Raw genomic sequence first — 15187 nt, 5'->3', positions numbered from 1 at the left:
ATCAAATGTGCTGTGGACGTGCACAGATCTGATGCTTCTTGAAATTTTAGTGTCCATAAAATAACGACAGCTACTCCATCATATCTGTTTTTGTTAACTGGTTCACATTTTGACCTTTGGCAGTCCCTGATTTTTAACCCGGCTGAACGATTTATAGTAGCCCCCAGATAAAAGTCATACTAAACAGGAATACGTGACAAGGACGTAGCACTGAATTTTCAGATTTGTAAAGGCAGAAAAAAGGGCTTTTTTTTTTCTTGATCAGTCATGCAGTAGGAACAAACGTTTTGGAGTGAGCTCCTAGACGGAAGCTTGCGCTGTATAAAAGAGCTCTTAGCTGTTCTGTTGCTGAAAACAACATTCTGTCTTTATATATAACAAAAAGAGGGGCTGAAGACCTTATTTTTCTAAACCGAGGGCCCGTTGCAGTTAGTTAAGAAGAAACTCTTAATCCCCTGACTCCCAATTTATTCTGGTTTTCCATTATGGCAGAAAACATGATCTCTGGTCACCTAACAGACCTGAGAGCGAGGCAGTGGGTCGTTGGACAGAAACAGTATGTTCCCTAACCAGTTTCTTGGTGAGTATAGCTAGTTAAATGGAAGACCTTGTATAATTTTTCACAATTGAAACATTAAAAAAAAAAAAAAAACACCTCTCCAGGCTTGAATTTGACATTGAATGGAACATGAACCTGCAACCAGTCCCACCTGTTGCTCTTCTCATGCTTAAATGGAAGCTGAGCCTTCATTTCCAGGATGGGTGAAGCCCACACCAACCTCCCGGAGCTTTAATTATATAGAATCTAAACCAGATCTGAGTTTAAAAAAAAGATGGTAGTTTTCAGTTTCTTCTTTTAAAAGGTACTTGTGTCAAAGGGATGGGCAAGTATTCTGCGTGTTCTACATTTTGCAGCTAAGAATTTCATATGGCTGAAGTGCAACTCCCGCACGCACTCGAGTTTTTGGGTTCAGCAGTGCTATGGGTTTTCAGTTCCCCACGCGGGTCACCTTAAAAATGTTGATTAAAAACCAAGACCTGGGGTTGGGGAGGCACAAATTCTATTTCTGGCTTTGCCTTATATTTCTTCTACTTGGGAAGATCACGATGGCCTATCCCAAAAGGCAGGCCATGAAGCGGAGCCGGCGGCCGCGGGGCTGGTGACGCCCAGCCCTGGGCCGCGCCGCCCCAACGGCTGCTCCGTCACGCGCCGGCCGACGTGGGGGTGGGGGTGGGGAGGGGAGCACGGCTAACGGCTCTACCCGCCGGAGCCGCACGCGCTCAGCCCCCACCCCGGGCGCCCTGAAGCCCGGAACCTTTCCGCAGCTGCGCCCGTTCCCGCAGGGGTGGGGAGGGGGTGCGTTTTGCTGCTGCACCGCCGGTCCCTCGCGGGGAGCGTCCGCTGGCTCCGCCGTGGCCTCTGCGCCGGGCTGGCATGGAGGCGCTGGCAGCGGAGCTGGGGAGCCTGACTGCCGAGCAGGCGGCGGCTCCTGTGAATACGGTGGAGGTTAGCGGCGGCCCCAGCCGGGGAGCACAGTCCTGGGGGGGCGGTCGGGGGGCAGCAGAGCCCCACGGATCCCCCCTCCCCGGCCGGTTGGGGGGAGGGGGAAGGCGCGTCGGCCCCACCGGCTGGCGGTGGGGAGGGGCCCGAGGCGCGCATGCGCGGGGGCTCCGGCCCCCTGCGCTGGGGGGGGAAGGAGCGGAGGGGGCTACGGCGCATGCGCAGGGGGCGCTCTGCCACGCGTGAAGTGGGGTTCCGTGGCTTCGTCCGTGCGCTGCCCGTTTCGCTCGGAATTTCTGTAGCTGCCCAGTGCCTCCTGCGGGGGGCAGCGCCAGGGCACTGCCGCAGCAGCAGCGCGCCGTGCTGGCTGTACTCGAGAGAAACCAAAATGAGGGAGGGGGCCGGTGTGCTCTTGGGGCCAGGGCCGTGCTGTGTGCTCCCTGCCCCCTTCCCCCCCGCCCCCCCGCCCCGGAGCTGGCGGGGCCTCTCTCGGCCGGCAAGCGATGCTGCTGCTGGTCCCTGAAGGGTAGAAGTGGGTTAAAGCCAGTGGGAACCTTTCTGTGCGTTTACTTGCCAGTATTTTGCTCAGGCAGTTTGGCTAAATCTTTGTAGGAGTTGGGATGCTGACAGGGTGTACGGATACCCCTGTCTGCCTGCGTCACCCCTTAGAATGAGATTTTGCATGTGTTTTGTAGAGTCCAAATGGGAGCTAGGCTTCCTTTGCCCAAAAGATGCTCTAAAGCGTTAAAAGGACAAAAAGGTTGGTGTTCTTAAACTGGGGCATAGTATTATGGAGTTTTCCAGGAAATGCACATTCTTACATAACCTGTTTTTAGAAAAAATGGCGTCCCTTTGTGCTTAGAGTAAAAATTGCGTAGAACGTATGGCTCGCTAAAGTGTTCTGAGTCGTGTTTTGTTTTTACTCAAGGAGATTGGCTTTGGGCAGTCTTTTTTTCTAAAAAGATCTGATTTTAAAACTGTTATTGTTTAAAACAAAACAAAAACCTCAAGATTCTTAAATGTTTGTTTTCTCTTTGGAAAGCCACTTCAAACTGTTTTTTGGTTTTAGGAAAAATGGAGACTTCTTCCAGCATTTCTAAAGGTTAGTGTTATGCACTCATTTCATGGCATGAACATTCAATCTCCTTTCTAACTTTACATTCCCCTGTTCTACCTTTTACTATTTCCCAGAATAGCTGCCCACCCTCCCTCTCGGCTTTGCAATTCTTTTTTGTTCCCTGCTTCCGTGGAATTGGGGATAAGGTTGATACATGATTTAGTTTCTTGATGAATAAGATTAATTTGAGGAGGCATCCTTGGCCTCCTCAAGTTGGCATTTTTTATATGGTGATTCTGAATGAACAGTGTATATGGTATAATGTTTTCAGATAATTTTACTGTCTCAGTGGCACCCAGAGACCCTATTCATGGTCTTTGCATAAGCTCAATGTAAACACTGAGTAGGTAGTTATGTTTGTCGTAGCAAGTATGCAACTGCAGACCTGGATTCTGCCAAGGCTTGAATATATGTACACCTTTATTCATGAATGTCAGAGCTTGACTGAACTCAGAGGTTAAGGTTGTGTTGATTTCAGTGCTACCTCTGCAGTCTGGCCCTAGCTGAAGACACAGTTCTATTTACAAATGCAATTAGATGTAGTAACAGGAGTAAAAAACAGTTGGAAGTGAGAAGGGAGAAAGACAGTAATGATATTGTATCATAAAGATGGCAGGTAAAGTCTGTGATGTGCACAGGTACTTTCAGGAAATTGCAGCCACCTCTGCGTGCATGTCATCCATCCTTTGAAATGTTACCTGCTTCAGCAAGGCTCTCTTCAGCCTAATTTTGTGAATTCCCTTCCTTCCCAGTGTAATATCCGTGCACCCCTCTTTCTGTTACACGGTCCAGTATTTCATCTTTGCAGGAAAACAAAATTCAGAGTTCACTTATGGACTGTGTATGCCTTTTCACTGTGGTTCAGGGCTGTGAAGATATTTTTGGGCCCTAATGAATCCTATTGCTATGTCTCTCCTAGCACTCTTATAAACATCCATCACATGCTTGAGCTAGTGATACTGTCTGAATTCCTGAGACTGTTAAAAAGGGAGGATTGCTGATGGTGAGGTGTGACTTATTGTGTGCTTTATGCCAAATGTATCCATCCCACATTATTTCCAGCCTGTGAGCCCTTTACTCTAGGACTGCTGATGGTGGTCTGGCCTTTTTGTTGCATGTTGTTGTATTTATGCCAGCAGTGATGCACTTAGACAATTACAAAATGTTGTGCATTACAGTTTCCATAGTGGAGCTGTCTTTTGATAAAGCTGTCGACATCTCCTTATAAAAATCGAAAGAGGAGCTAGCCTGACTTCTAAACACTAATAAGCCCATAGTATTTTTTTTGCTTATGTCATATGATGTGCAATGTTTTTGTAAGATAGCAGAACTCTTACCTAAAGAGTTTTGCTCTGGAGTCATTCTTCCTGTGTCTTAGCCTGTGGGGAATTCACTGAGCAGCTAGATTTATCATTCCAAGTTTCCTATTTCCTTCTAACAATTTCAGACTGAACTGTTGTCTATCATGCGAAATACACAAATGTGTTTTTTGTGGCCTTCGAACAAGATCAAGAAATCATATAAGCACAACCTTTATCAAGCAAAATAGGCCATTAAAAGTGAACTTGTGAAGTTCCTTGTCCCACCTCACAGCCCTGATCTGGGATTGTTGCTGCTGATTGCCAGTCTTCTGTCATGCAGCGAGCACAGGTCTGGCAGAGCACAAGCTCTCAATCTTGTGTGTGCTTACATGGGATGCTGCTGGTCTAAGCCATCCTTACCTGCTAATTAGTTTAGTTTAGTTTTCATCTCTGTTTTTTCTCTGGGTTCCTCTGTTTTCTGTATGGAATTTAAAATCTTGCAACCTTTTAGCTGTAATTGAATGTTTAAAGCCTAAAGCCATCTGTCAGCATGTAAGCGTGCATCTCAAAATTTGCTAGCACTGGACAAGCTGATGAAGTACAGCCTAGATAAGCAGACAGTGAGGTGGTTTGAAAACTGGCTGAACGACTGAGCTCAGGTTGTGGTAATCAGTGGCATGAAGTCTAGTTGGAGGCTAGACTAGCAGTGTACCCCAGGGGTTGATACTGGGTCCTATACTGTTCAACTTCTTCATTAATGACCTGGATGATGAGGCTGAGTGTACCTTCAGCAAGGTTGCTGATGATACAAAACTGGGAGGAATGGCTGATACACTAGATGGTTGTGCTGCCGTTCAGGGGGACCTCCACAGGCTGGAGAGATGGGCAAAGAGGAACCTCGTGAAGTTCAACACAGGGAAGTGCAAAGTCCTGCCCTTGAGGGGGAATATCCCCAGGCACCAGCACAGGCTGGTGGCTGACCCGCAAGAAAGCAGCTCTGCGGAGAAGGACCTATGGGTCCTGGTGGACACCAGGTTGAACGTGAGGCAGCAATGTGCCCTTGTGGCAAAGAAAGCCGATGGTATCCCGGGCCGCTTTGGGCAGAGGGTTGCCTGTATGTCGAGAGAAGCAATCCTTCCCCTCTACTCAGCCCTGATGAGGCTGCATCTGGAGTGTTTTGTCCACTCCTGGGTTCTGCGGTACAAGAGAGATATGGAGCTACTGGAATGAGTCCAGCGAAGGGTCATAAAGATGATTAAGGGACTGGAGCATCTGTCATACGAGGAAAGGCTGAGAAAGCTAGGATTGTTTAGCCTAGAAAAGAAGAGGCTTGGGGGGATCTTATATCAGTGTGTATAAACACCTGATGGGAAGTATTAAAGAAGATGGAGCCAGACTCTTCTCAGTGGTGCCCAGCAATGGGACGAGAGGCAATGGACACAAATTGAAACAAAGGAAGTTCTGTCTGGATATAAGAAAAAGACTTCTTTACCCTGAGAGTGACCGAGCACTGGAACAGGTTGCCCAGAGAGGTTGTGGAGCGTCCATCCGTGGAGAAATCCAGAAGCTGTCTAGGTACGTTACTGGGCATCTTGCTCTAGGTGACCCCACTTGAGCAAGGGAGTTGGACTAGCTGATTTCTAGAGGTCCCTTCCAACCTCAACTATTCTGTGATCCATTTTAATTGCTGCTAAAGGCTATATTTTGCTCTGTAATTGGTATAGCCTCACCTTTTATTTCTGAAACCTCTCATCTGTTAGTGGAACGAATGCTTCTCTCAGTATTCCATCAAACTGAAATCTTTAAATTTATCTAGGATGAAAGAAAAAAATATTTATTATAATTCCCCTTCTTCTGATTGCTCTAAATTCCTTAAACATAAATCCTGGAGAAGTGCTGCATCAATTCACTACCTAGAAGAACAGGGTACTGTTTATTCTGTGTGATGTTACTCTTGGGCATGTTCTCTGACTTCCGGTTGATCTGCAAATCCAATTCAAATTTATCTTATGAGTGTCATGTCCTCCGGGGTCTGTTGTTTGCCTGCTTATCGACTTCTCTCTCACAGCCCGCCTCTGTTCAGTCAGCCCTGTCTCATTGACTCTCCCTGTTTCTTCTTTATTACAGTTGCTTTTGTTAGGGTGCAGACCGTTTCCTTCTTAGTAGCACAAATGGTTAATAGTACTATACGTGATTAAAATTATTTCACAATAATGGCAAACTAACAAAATAAGTTGACTTGCAATGCTTTTACTTATATGAATTTCAAAGTCCATTGTGTGCTTACTTTATTTTAATTATTGAATTACTATTTTGGCTCTGAGAACAATGACAACCCTGATGTAAACCTGGAAACATACAGTGCAGAACCAGACTGATTATCCAGGGAGTTTTCAGACATTCATCAAATGAAGGATTTTGGTGGAGATCCAGAAATGCTTGTAAATGCCTAAAAAAAGATTTTAGTGGAGATCCAGAAGTGCTTATAAATGCTTAATTTCTTATGTCTTTTATGGTTAATGTTACTGAAGCTAATGTTATTTGCTGCGTGCATTTATTTTCTAGGTGAAAGGACTTGTGAAGCAGCACATAGATTCGTTCAACTATTTCATCAATGTAGAGGTAATGCTTTCTTGTGGGAAGGGGGTGACGCTTTGTCATCAGAAAAAGCATGTGACTCAATTCTCTTCTTTTTCAGATAAAGAAAATCATGAAGGCCAACGAGAAAGTGACAAGTGATGCTGATCCAATGTGGTACTTGAAGTAAGCGTAAAACTGATTTCTGTATCAGTAGTAGAATACATACTATCTCACAGATTTTTCGTTGTCTGTAAAATACATAGCCTGCATGACATCAAGAGTCTTCTGCATGACTTAACTGTTATTCACAGCGTAACAAGGTATGGAAGCTTAACAGTCTGGTTAAGCAGAGTTGTTAACCAGCTGTTAATGGTACTTTATATTGCTGTTTTTCTGTAACTCAGTAATCTTGGGTGACAGAGGAGTTTAGATCTCTCTCTTTGTAAAGGTAACTTGGGGCTTTTTGCATATGCAGTTTAAATTTTTACTGTGACTAGAATATAGGTCAAATACAATGGGTTACTTTGGGAAGAATCATTGCTCATTATAATCAACCCATGTTCATCAGAAGAACTTCATTTTTCAGTATACGAACTCTTCTTCCTTCAGGTCACCTGGAAAATATTTGGGTCGTTTCTCATTTTGGAAATGTTTGTTTTACAGGTACCTCAATATCTATGTGGGTACTCCAGACGTGGAAGAAAGCTTTAATGTGACACGACCCGTATCACCTCATGAGGTAGTAATGATTCCGTCTGCAGTTTTTTTGTTTGATCTTTGGAATGTCTTGGGTAGTGGCTGCATATAACTTTTTGTTTTGCAGACATTGCTACTACTTGATGTTTGGTGCTATTCTTTAGATCCTCTTCGGTGTAGAAAGAAACTTCAGAGATTTAAACACCGTGCAATAATTTTGGGGTTCTTTTGGTTAACATTCCTAGCGTGTACGAATAGCTGTTCAGCTGTTCATGAAAACGATTCAGCGTTTTAATGTAGCTATATTTGAGTGGGTTTCCCTGGAAGTGGTGAAAGTACATCTCTTGCTTAGCCTGTGGCTCTCCTAATGACAGACTTGATGCCTGGAGACTACAATGCGGTGCTCTTTCATGTCTCTATTGAGCTTTTTCTAATATTAGCATAGCTACTTTCTGCACCATAGGTCATTTCAGTCTCCCTTTCCGTCCCAGTCGTCTTTGGGGGTACATCTTTTGTTTTTTGCTCATCATTTTTAAGAGGGCATATGTGGCAATTTTGAGCAGAAGCAGATGGAATTTGATACAATTCTTAGAAATTGCAGAAGATCATTAGCCTTATGGGGAGCATATTTATCTTTTTTGCTCTGTGGTAAGCATGTAGGTTAACAAATGGTTGTTTACTTCCGCAATAAATATGCGTGTTGGAGAACAAATGCTGGTGTGAGTGAAATCAGTGAGTCTGTTGCTTTTGGTAGAATATAAGGTGTAAGGCAGAAAGTATTTCTCTTTTCCTGCCATATTTTGAGATTGATATCACTGCTGCTGAGGAACTTCCAACTTTTTTTTGGCCCTGGAAAGGGACCTGAGCTTTGGACTTGCGCCTTCATGTTCCATTTATCGAAATACTGCCAGTTGTTAACCTGATTAATCAGTTCACGTTTCAGCACCCTTTTTTCCTTACTATATACATTTCATACGTGATACTGGATCATAATACATGGAATGTATGTGACATGCTGTTTTGACATTAGCGTGGAAGACATTCTGTACTTACCAGAAATTTTGTAAAGAAGCCATCTAGTGGCTGCCTCAGGTGCATAGGCAGCACAAAATGATCCAGAAGCTGACTCAAAGCCCATTTAGTTTCATGGAGAGATTTTAAGGCAAGTAACTCAGCCGTTAGCTGTGTAGGCAGAGGTAAGGCAGCACAGCTCAGAGTGCTCACAATTTTGTAGCTAATGTTAAATTAGTAGATATGATGGTGCACAAAATGCAGTTGGAAAGATCTTTTCCGTATAAATGAAATTGCATGCAAAAAATTGTTTGTGGCTGAGAACTGAGACCCAAGAATCCAGCTATTAAAAATTGTGCTTATTGTGTTTTCTCTTGTAATGAAAATTATTAGGTAAAGTGACTACGTGCAGCAGAAAGCAAAATAAGTGCTTCATGGAGTATATTCACTTTTAATTTAGAATATCCTGCTCTTGCATCTCAGGCCTATCCTCACTGCTACTTATTGCCAGTGCTTCATTTTTTTTCAGTGGGTTATACATGTGAAGGCTATGGTCATTTTCTTAAATAGTGCCTGCCTGCCTGCCTGCCTTTGAGCTCTAGCTGCCTAATATAAGGCAAAGTTACCTCAAGCAAGGAGATGCAAAAGGACAAGCAGCAGATTGATGCACTGTGTAGTTCTTATTTCACATCTGTCTCTTGTGTGGACAAAGCACGCGTAAGGAATCCTGAAGCCCCTTTTCCGCAAAGCAATACTAATGAAGCTGTCTAGCCCTCCCTCTCGGTTGTTCCTTATGGGAGTTTAATCATCTAGGTATACACAGGAGTTTAAAGTAATTAGAAGAAGAGTATATTTTCAGTTACTTTTAAATTCAGTGAAGTTGCTGGGAGCACAATGGGACCTACTTTTCTACAAGTCACAGTTTGAAAACTGCTAGTGCCCAAGAGAAATGGTTTTCTTCTTAGTGTGGAAAGAAAGGGCATCCAGTTTGCAATTATTCTTGAGGCATGTTTTTCCATGCAGTTGCATCTTCAATGCGCAGGAAAATCTTAATTGCCTTTTATTAATTCATCATTAATAAGCTGAGTGATTATAGAGAGCCATAAGCGTACAAGTCAGAATCCTGATAAATCCATAATTCTGGAGCTCAAAGGTATAAAATGCTCAGCAAGGTCACAAATTGACCTACTGTCAGTTGCTCTGTCACATTCTGCAAACACAGTAAGTCGTGTCTTGCATAAAGTTATGCAATACCTAAAGGGCTAGAAAAGAGTAGTAGAGCAGGGTTGAGGAAAGCAGACCAGAAAGATCTGACTAGAAATGGATGAACCTTGAGCTATTTAATGTCCTAGATGTGTATGTGCTGCTCCTCTTGCTATCTGAGAAATTTGCATATGGATTTTAGGAATCTTGAGAGGAAGTGGCACGTAGTGAATCTTCTGTGAGTCATCTTTGGAAACAGCACCACACTGAGATTTGTTCATTACTCTATTAACAAGATAGTTCAGTGTGCCTTTTACTCTTGTGTGTTGCCCTTCTGCCAAACTTCATTTGACAGCACATTTTCCAGCTGTTGAGGGTCTTCATTTAGAAACATTCCTCAGCCAAGAACCCCTCTCAGAGCACGTTGTTGCCCGGGCACAGCCCGGTTCTGAAACCCTTGTGTCAGCTCTGCCAACTAGGCCTGTTTGTTTAATTAAGTTTAGAAGTTATGTCCTGCACTGCTGTCTTTTTAAAGAGACAATTCCACTGACTGCTTCTGAGACATCACAGTACTTGTATTAGGGTTTTCTTGGTTTTGTTTTTTAAACAAGAGACTTTGCCAGACATAATCCAGGTACTGTGAAGAGCTTGGTCAAGCATCACTTTGCTTTCTTTCTTCATGAGAGCTTGCAGGAGACAGGGCAAACGTGGGATATTTTAAGGACTCTTGAAAGTCTAAGCCAACATCTAAACATACGACTGTTCTCTTTCTAGTGCCGCCTGAGAGATATGACGTATTCTGCCCCGATTACAGTGGACATTGAATATACACGAGGTAGCCAGAGGATCATCCGCAATGCGTTACCCATTGGCAGGTAAGATAGCACATGTCAAGCTTCTGGTATTAGTTTTTATTTGCTGTCTGTCCCATGTGGTGGGAGAAGTTATTACTGTAAAACAAATGGAAGTTTACCTGAAAAGAGAAAGTGAGCAGGCAAACCTCGATGAACAGCTGTACAGGATATGATTGTTAGATCTGTTACAAGATTTTGTTTTGCCAAAGCTTTTGGATATTTGCCTTCTCCTAAGAAGAATGAATTTAATGAGGGATATTGTCTGTATTTGGATGGAGCTAAAACCAAAGACGAAAATGCACGAAAGAATACTAGAGCTACAGGTCGGATTATTGCAAAATGAAAATAATCATGTTTGCATTATAGCCAAATGTACTTTTTTTCTCGGTCTTCTGTACCTAACTTGCAGAGATATGTCTGCGGAAGCTGGATGGTAAAACGAGTAAAGCAAGCATTGGTTCTTCCATATGCGGTTAAACTCTCCTTTAAAATTGCTTTATTTTAGAGACAAGACTGAGTTTTGTGGATAAATTTTTGAGCGTTTTCCATTGTGGTCATGATTTTGTTTCTCTAAAGCCTGTCAGATGAGTTGAGAGTATCAGTATGGTAAAGGGCATCTAATTTCTTAGGGAAAGAATAATGTGCCTGAGGGAGAAAAACAAGCTCCAACCATGGCAAAAAAGGCAAAATGCCTGGTGGTTCTAGTGTTTGCTGGAAGCACAATTCTGTTTAAAGGTGGCAAAGATGTCTTTTTGTAGACAAGGGTCCTTAAAGGCAACCTAGCTGGCTTTAAAAGACAGTGGCCTGCCAATATTCTTTAATAAGTGCTTGTGCATGTTAGCAAAGGTAGAATACTAGCAGGAGAGAGAAGGAAGGTATGTAAGGAGCTACTTCTTATGGTGAAATTTTGAGCTGCCGTATAAAAAAAAAATGCTCTGAATTTGTCAAGAGGAAGTGATATACAGCAATGCAGTTATAAAACCAGCCTTCTGTAGCTGCAGTAACACTGTACTATTATTAGTCATTTGTTAAGAAAATAAAACTTTTTTAAAATGAATATCTGATTTTGAGTCCTTTGCATTATTTTGTGCAGTGTCTTATATATAAAGAAAAAAATTTGAGTGAAAGTGCATTTTCACTAAAATATATGTGATGCTTCTATACAAAAGACAGTGGCCTTGATGGCTGTGCTTGCTGTGGGTGCCTGGGCTAGCTGCATAAAAGCTAACTAAATCTGCCAATGATGTCCAATTTCAATAGTCCTTTTCAAAATACACGTTCAGTGCAGTAAGGTGGGATTAAAGGAAAAAACTATTTTCAATAACTTGCCCATGTTCTAAACCTAGAATGTTCTCCTTGTTCTTTCCAGTTTGTTCAGCACGGTTATTGTTCTGAATTTGACTGTTCATATTTTTCTCTCTGAATCTAAACTACAAGAGCAACTGTGGTTTTCTTGCAGAATGCCTATAATGCTGCGTAGCTCAAATTGTGTTCTTACTGGGAAAACTCCAGCAGAATTTGCCAAACTTAATGAATGTCCTTTAGATCCAGGTATATCTTCACTTACGTTCTTTTTTTTCCATCTGGGCTTTTAATTTTAAATGTATTTCTGCTAAGAGATGTTTAGAAAAATAATGGAATGAATACTGGGAGAAAACCTATCCCATCAGTACATTTCCTGCTACTGTGAAGTCGTCATGGAAAGTTCTTAAATGTATACCTGTAACTAAAAGAGACCGACAGGGTTTTGAAAATAATAAGAAATAGTTGACAGTATGCAGTGTTTTTATTTGTAGACAGAATTTTCAACCTCAAAAGCGATACACCAATGTTTTGAAAAAGTTGAAAAATGTATTTATACGTGGATGTGTTGTATGAAAATAAAGAGGGAGTTAGTTCTTGGAAATGAAATGGACTGGGGAGAGGGGAATATAATGGTATCTTCCAGAGCAGGAACCCTTATTTGCCATGTCCTGTAAGGAGGCATATGATAATATTTGAAATAGAGAAAGGAGAGGAAGGGTTATAACAAGGAATTTCTTTGCTTTTTACATGCCGCTTTTGAAGCATGCACTAGACGTGTTGTGCTGGCTTGTGTTGGCAGGATACTGTGGCATGAAGTACTGTGCTCAAGGAGCTTAAATAGATAGCTACATTTTGAGAGAGGGATCTAACATGGCAGATGTACAGATTTCTCATTGTGTTAGATACAGCAAGTATCTAATGCATTGAAATACATTTTTAAAAGTAATACGTGATACATTTCTCACTGGAGTGCTGGTGAGAGCAAGTCAGTAATTATGGAAGACTTAACTCTCTTTATTTGATACCAAGCATCTGAAACAGCCAGTTGTTTTTTTTAATGTGTTAATTACGTACTCTTTGGGCAGGCAGTATTTTTACTCAATTTATAGTAGTAACCATTTTATAACGCCTTTAAATAAGTAAGCAGAAAGCTCTGCAGATTCTAGTCTGCTTGAAAGTTCTCTCTGGCCCTTTTCTATTCTATCCAAGTACTTCCCGGAGTCTTAGATTGAAAATACTAAATGTGAACCTAGCAGTCTAATGGAACATTTTCCTAGTTACTAGAGGTTCCAGACAGAGTTTGTTCTTTACTCTTTCAAGGCAGAATTTACTCTCCTATTTCACCCTTTATGTACTTGCAGTTTATTTTTTAGTAAATTATATTCAAAAGCGTATTGAAAGAGGTGAGTAAGGTACAAAGGTACTGACATGCAAAATCTTTCTTTTGTGTTAAATAGGTGGCTATTTCATTGTTAAAGGGGTTGAGAAAGTCATTCTTATTCAAGAGCAGTTATCCAAAAACAGAATCATTGTGGAGGCTGATAGAAAAGGCACGGTTGGCGCTTCTGTTACCAGGTATGGGGCATTTGTGCAATTACATAAAGGAGATAAGAATGAAGCTCTAGAAGTTGTGGGTCTTTTTTTCTCTAATACAGTTTAATGGGAAAAAGCTGTAGGCATCCAGTGTCTCTCTCTTGCTACAGTCATTTTGTATGCTAAGATATCAGTCCCCAAAACAGTCTGTACAGTATCCCCATGAAAATCAGTGAGAGTTACTTGTAGGCTTCAGGATTTATCCCAGGCTAGGAAAAGTGAGTTCTAATTTTTAACATAACAAAATGCACCTTGTAATTGATGGTCCTTGGGCCTCATTTTGCAGCAGGTAGCATGAAGTTATTGCAATGGAAATGGGCTGTAACCTTTTATCTAACTCTAACTCCAAGTGGTGTAAAAGCACTTAAAGGAAATTGAGAAGGAACCAAAAATTGAGGATTTTTATTTTCTAGTAGCATTAGTAGCTTGCTTCATGATATGGACACCTCGGGACTCACATAACTTAATGTGGGCTAATTTACTCAGCCTGGAAGATGCACTACAATGCAGTTTGTGTCATGGCAATAACTTAAAATTGGGAAAGTGTCCATTCTGGCAACCTCTGTAAGGATGACAGAGGCTATTAACACATGGACCTACAGAAAGGCTGCATGAGAGAAGTTTGTCTTGACTTAACTTTTCCTTTGACAGTCAGAGGCTATTACAATAACCTGGGATAGATGTAAATTGTCCAGGTAAAGTGAAATTAATCTGTTCTACACAAAGCTCTCCAGAAGCTACACTGCCATTGTAGGGTAAAAGAAAGGGACACAACCAGATCAGCAGTGTAGCCAAAATGGAGCTGCTATGTGTAACAAATGCACCTACTTATGGGATATGCAAAACTAATGTTTTTGTACTGCACAAATTACTGAAAATGGCTAGTAGTCCGAGTGTGGCCTTTCCTCCTTGACTGAGTTTTATATGTGTTTTGATTGCCTTTTAGTTTTGTAGCTTCGTGCTGGTATGCTGGTGTAATATGGTGCTTGTCACTCTTCGATATGAGGGCTGTCGTCTTTTCTCCTAGATGCTTCTCATACCTCTCTCCCAGCTACTGTACTGCTGCACAGACAGCCCAGATGAGATTAAAAGTACAACCAAAAGCACTATACCTCCTTACTGGTGTTGCCACAGTACCTATGTACAGATTGACCTTGCTAGATACGTATGACTGGATATGAAAGCATGCATGCATGATTTAAAAAAAGTACAAACTTTTACCTGCTTGAGATGCATACTGACATTCCCCATCACAAATAGTAGTATCCTGTTACCTTAGAGTTATGGGGTGGTGTCTGGCTGTTTTTATGTAATTCCTAGAAGAGGAGATAGTGGGATTAATTCAGCTGAAAGACTGCTGAAACTTGAAGTGTTTTACACAGAAGATTCTAGGAGCGTCAGTGCAATCCTTGCGTCTGACATAATGTGTGTGTGTGTGTGTGTTTTTTTTTTTTCTCAGTTCCACTCATGAGAAGAAGAGCAGAACAAATATGGTTGTGAAACAAGGAAGGTTTTACCTGAGGCATAACACTCTGTCAGAAGATATTCCCATTGCTATCATATTTAAGGTAATACAGGTTTGATTCAAAAAAATCTGAATTATAGCTCAAGAATGAGGATCAGCAGCAGTTCTGAAAAGTTAGTATGTACAGAAGGACATGGCACAGTTGAGGGACAGAAAGCTATTTTCTCCTGGGAAGTGGTATCTATTGTACAGCAAAGAGGAGAAGAAAGTGCTGCATATTTCTGAAAGGTGAGCATTGCCGTGCCAAGCTGAATGGGTGCTACTGCCTTACCGCAGTGCAAGGTCCCTTGGCACTGCTGCTTGTGTTTCTGTTGCTACAGAAAGTCAGAAAGCTTTCAGGTTCCTTTGTTTTGAGCTGTCTTGCAAACTTAGGTTAAAGATTTTTATTTATTTATTTATTTATTTTATTTTTTATTTTTTAACTTTGAGACTATTGAGGATCTCAACACCTTTCATTTCAGACCCAGTGCTGCATGGTACAGCCACGAGCCGTTTATACTT

At 41.9% G+C, this 15187-nt stretch overlaps 1 protein-coding gene across 3 annotated transcripts in view; it reads left to right on the top strand.

The window, feature by feature from the left end:
- The first annotated feature begins 495 nt into the window (after positions 1-495).
- POLR3B (RNA polymerase III subunit B) overlaps positions 496-15187 on the top strand; it is an 87423-nt gene continuing 72731 nt past the window's right edge. Inside the window, exons 1-9 of one of the 3 annotated variants that reach the window (XM_068943992.1) lie at positions 496-1346; positions 2571-2603; positions 6485-6541; positions 6618-6682; positions 7163-7238; positions 10184-10284; positions 11723-11814; positions 13026-13143; positions 14621-14729. In XM_068943992.1, the coding sequence (XP_068800093.1) occupies positions 6630-6682; positions 7163-7238; positions 10184-10284; positions 11723-11814; positions 13026-13143; positions 14621-14729 (549 nt within the window). In that variant the 5' untranslated portion in view covers positions 496-1346; positions 2571-2603; positions 6485-6541; positions 6618-6629. Of the gene's footprint in view, positions 1508-2570; positions 2604-4777; positions 5495-6484; positions 6542-6617; positions 6683-7162; positions 7239-10183; positions 10285-11722; positions 11815-13025; positions 13144-14620; positions 14730-15187 lie in introns of those variants that run through there. The other 2 variants (XM_068943983.1, XM_009680017.2) reach the window with 2 other exon arrangements.

This window comes from Struthio camelus, chromosome 1 (genome assembly GCF_040807025.1).
Source record: "Struthio camelus isolate bStrCam1 chromosome 1, bStrCam1.hap1, whole genome shotgun sequence".
In the NCBI taxonomy this organism is placed as follows: domain Eukaryota; kingdom Metazoa; phylum Chordata; class Aves; order Struthioniformes; family Struthionidae; genus Struthio; species Struthio camelus.
The sequence above is the reverse complement of the archived record's forward strand: the minus strand, read 5'-3'. Positions and strand labels throughout refer to the sequence as shown.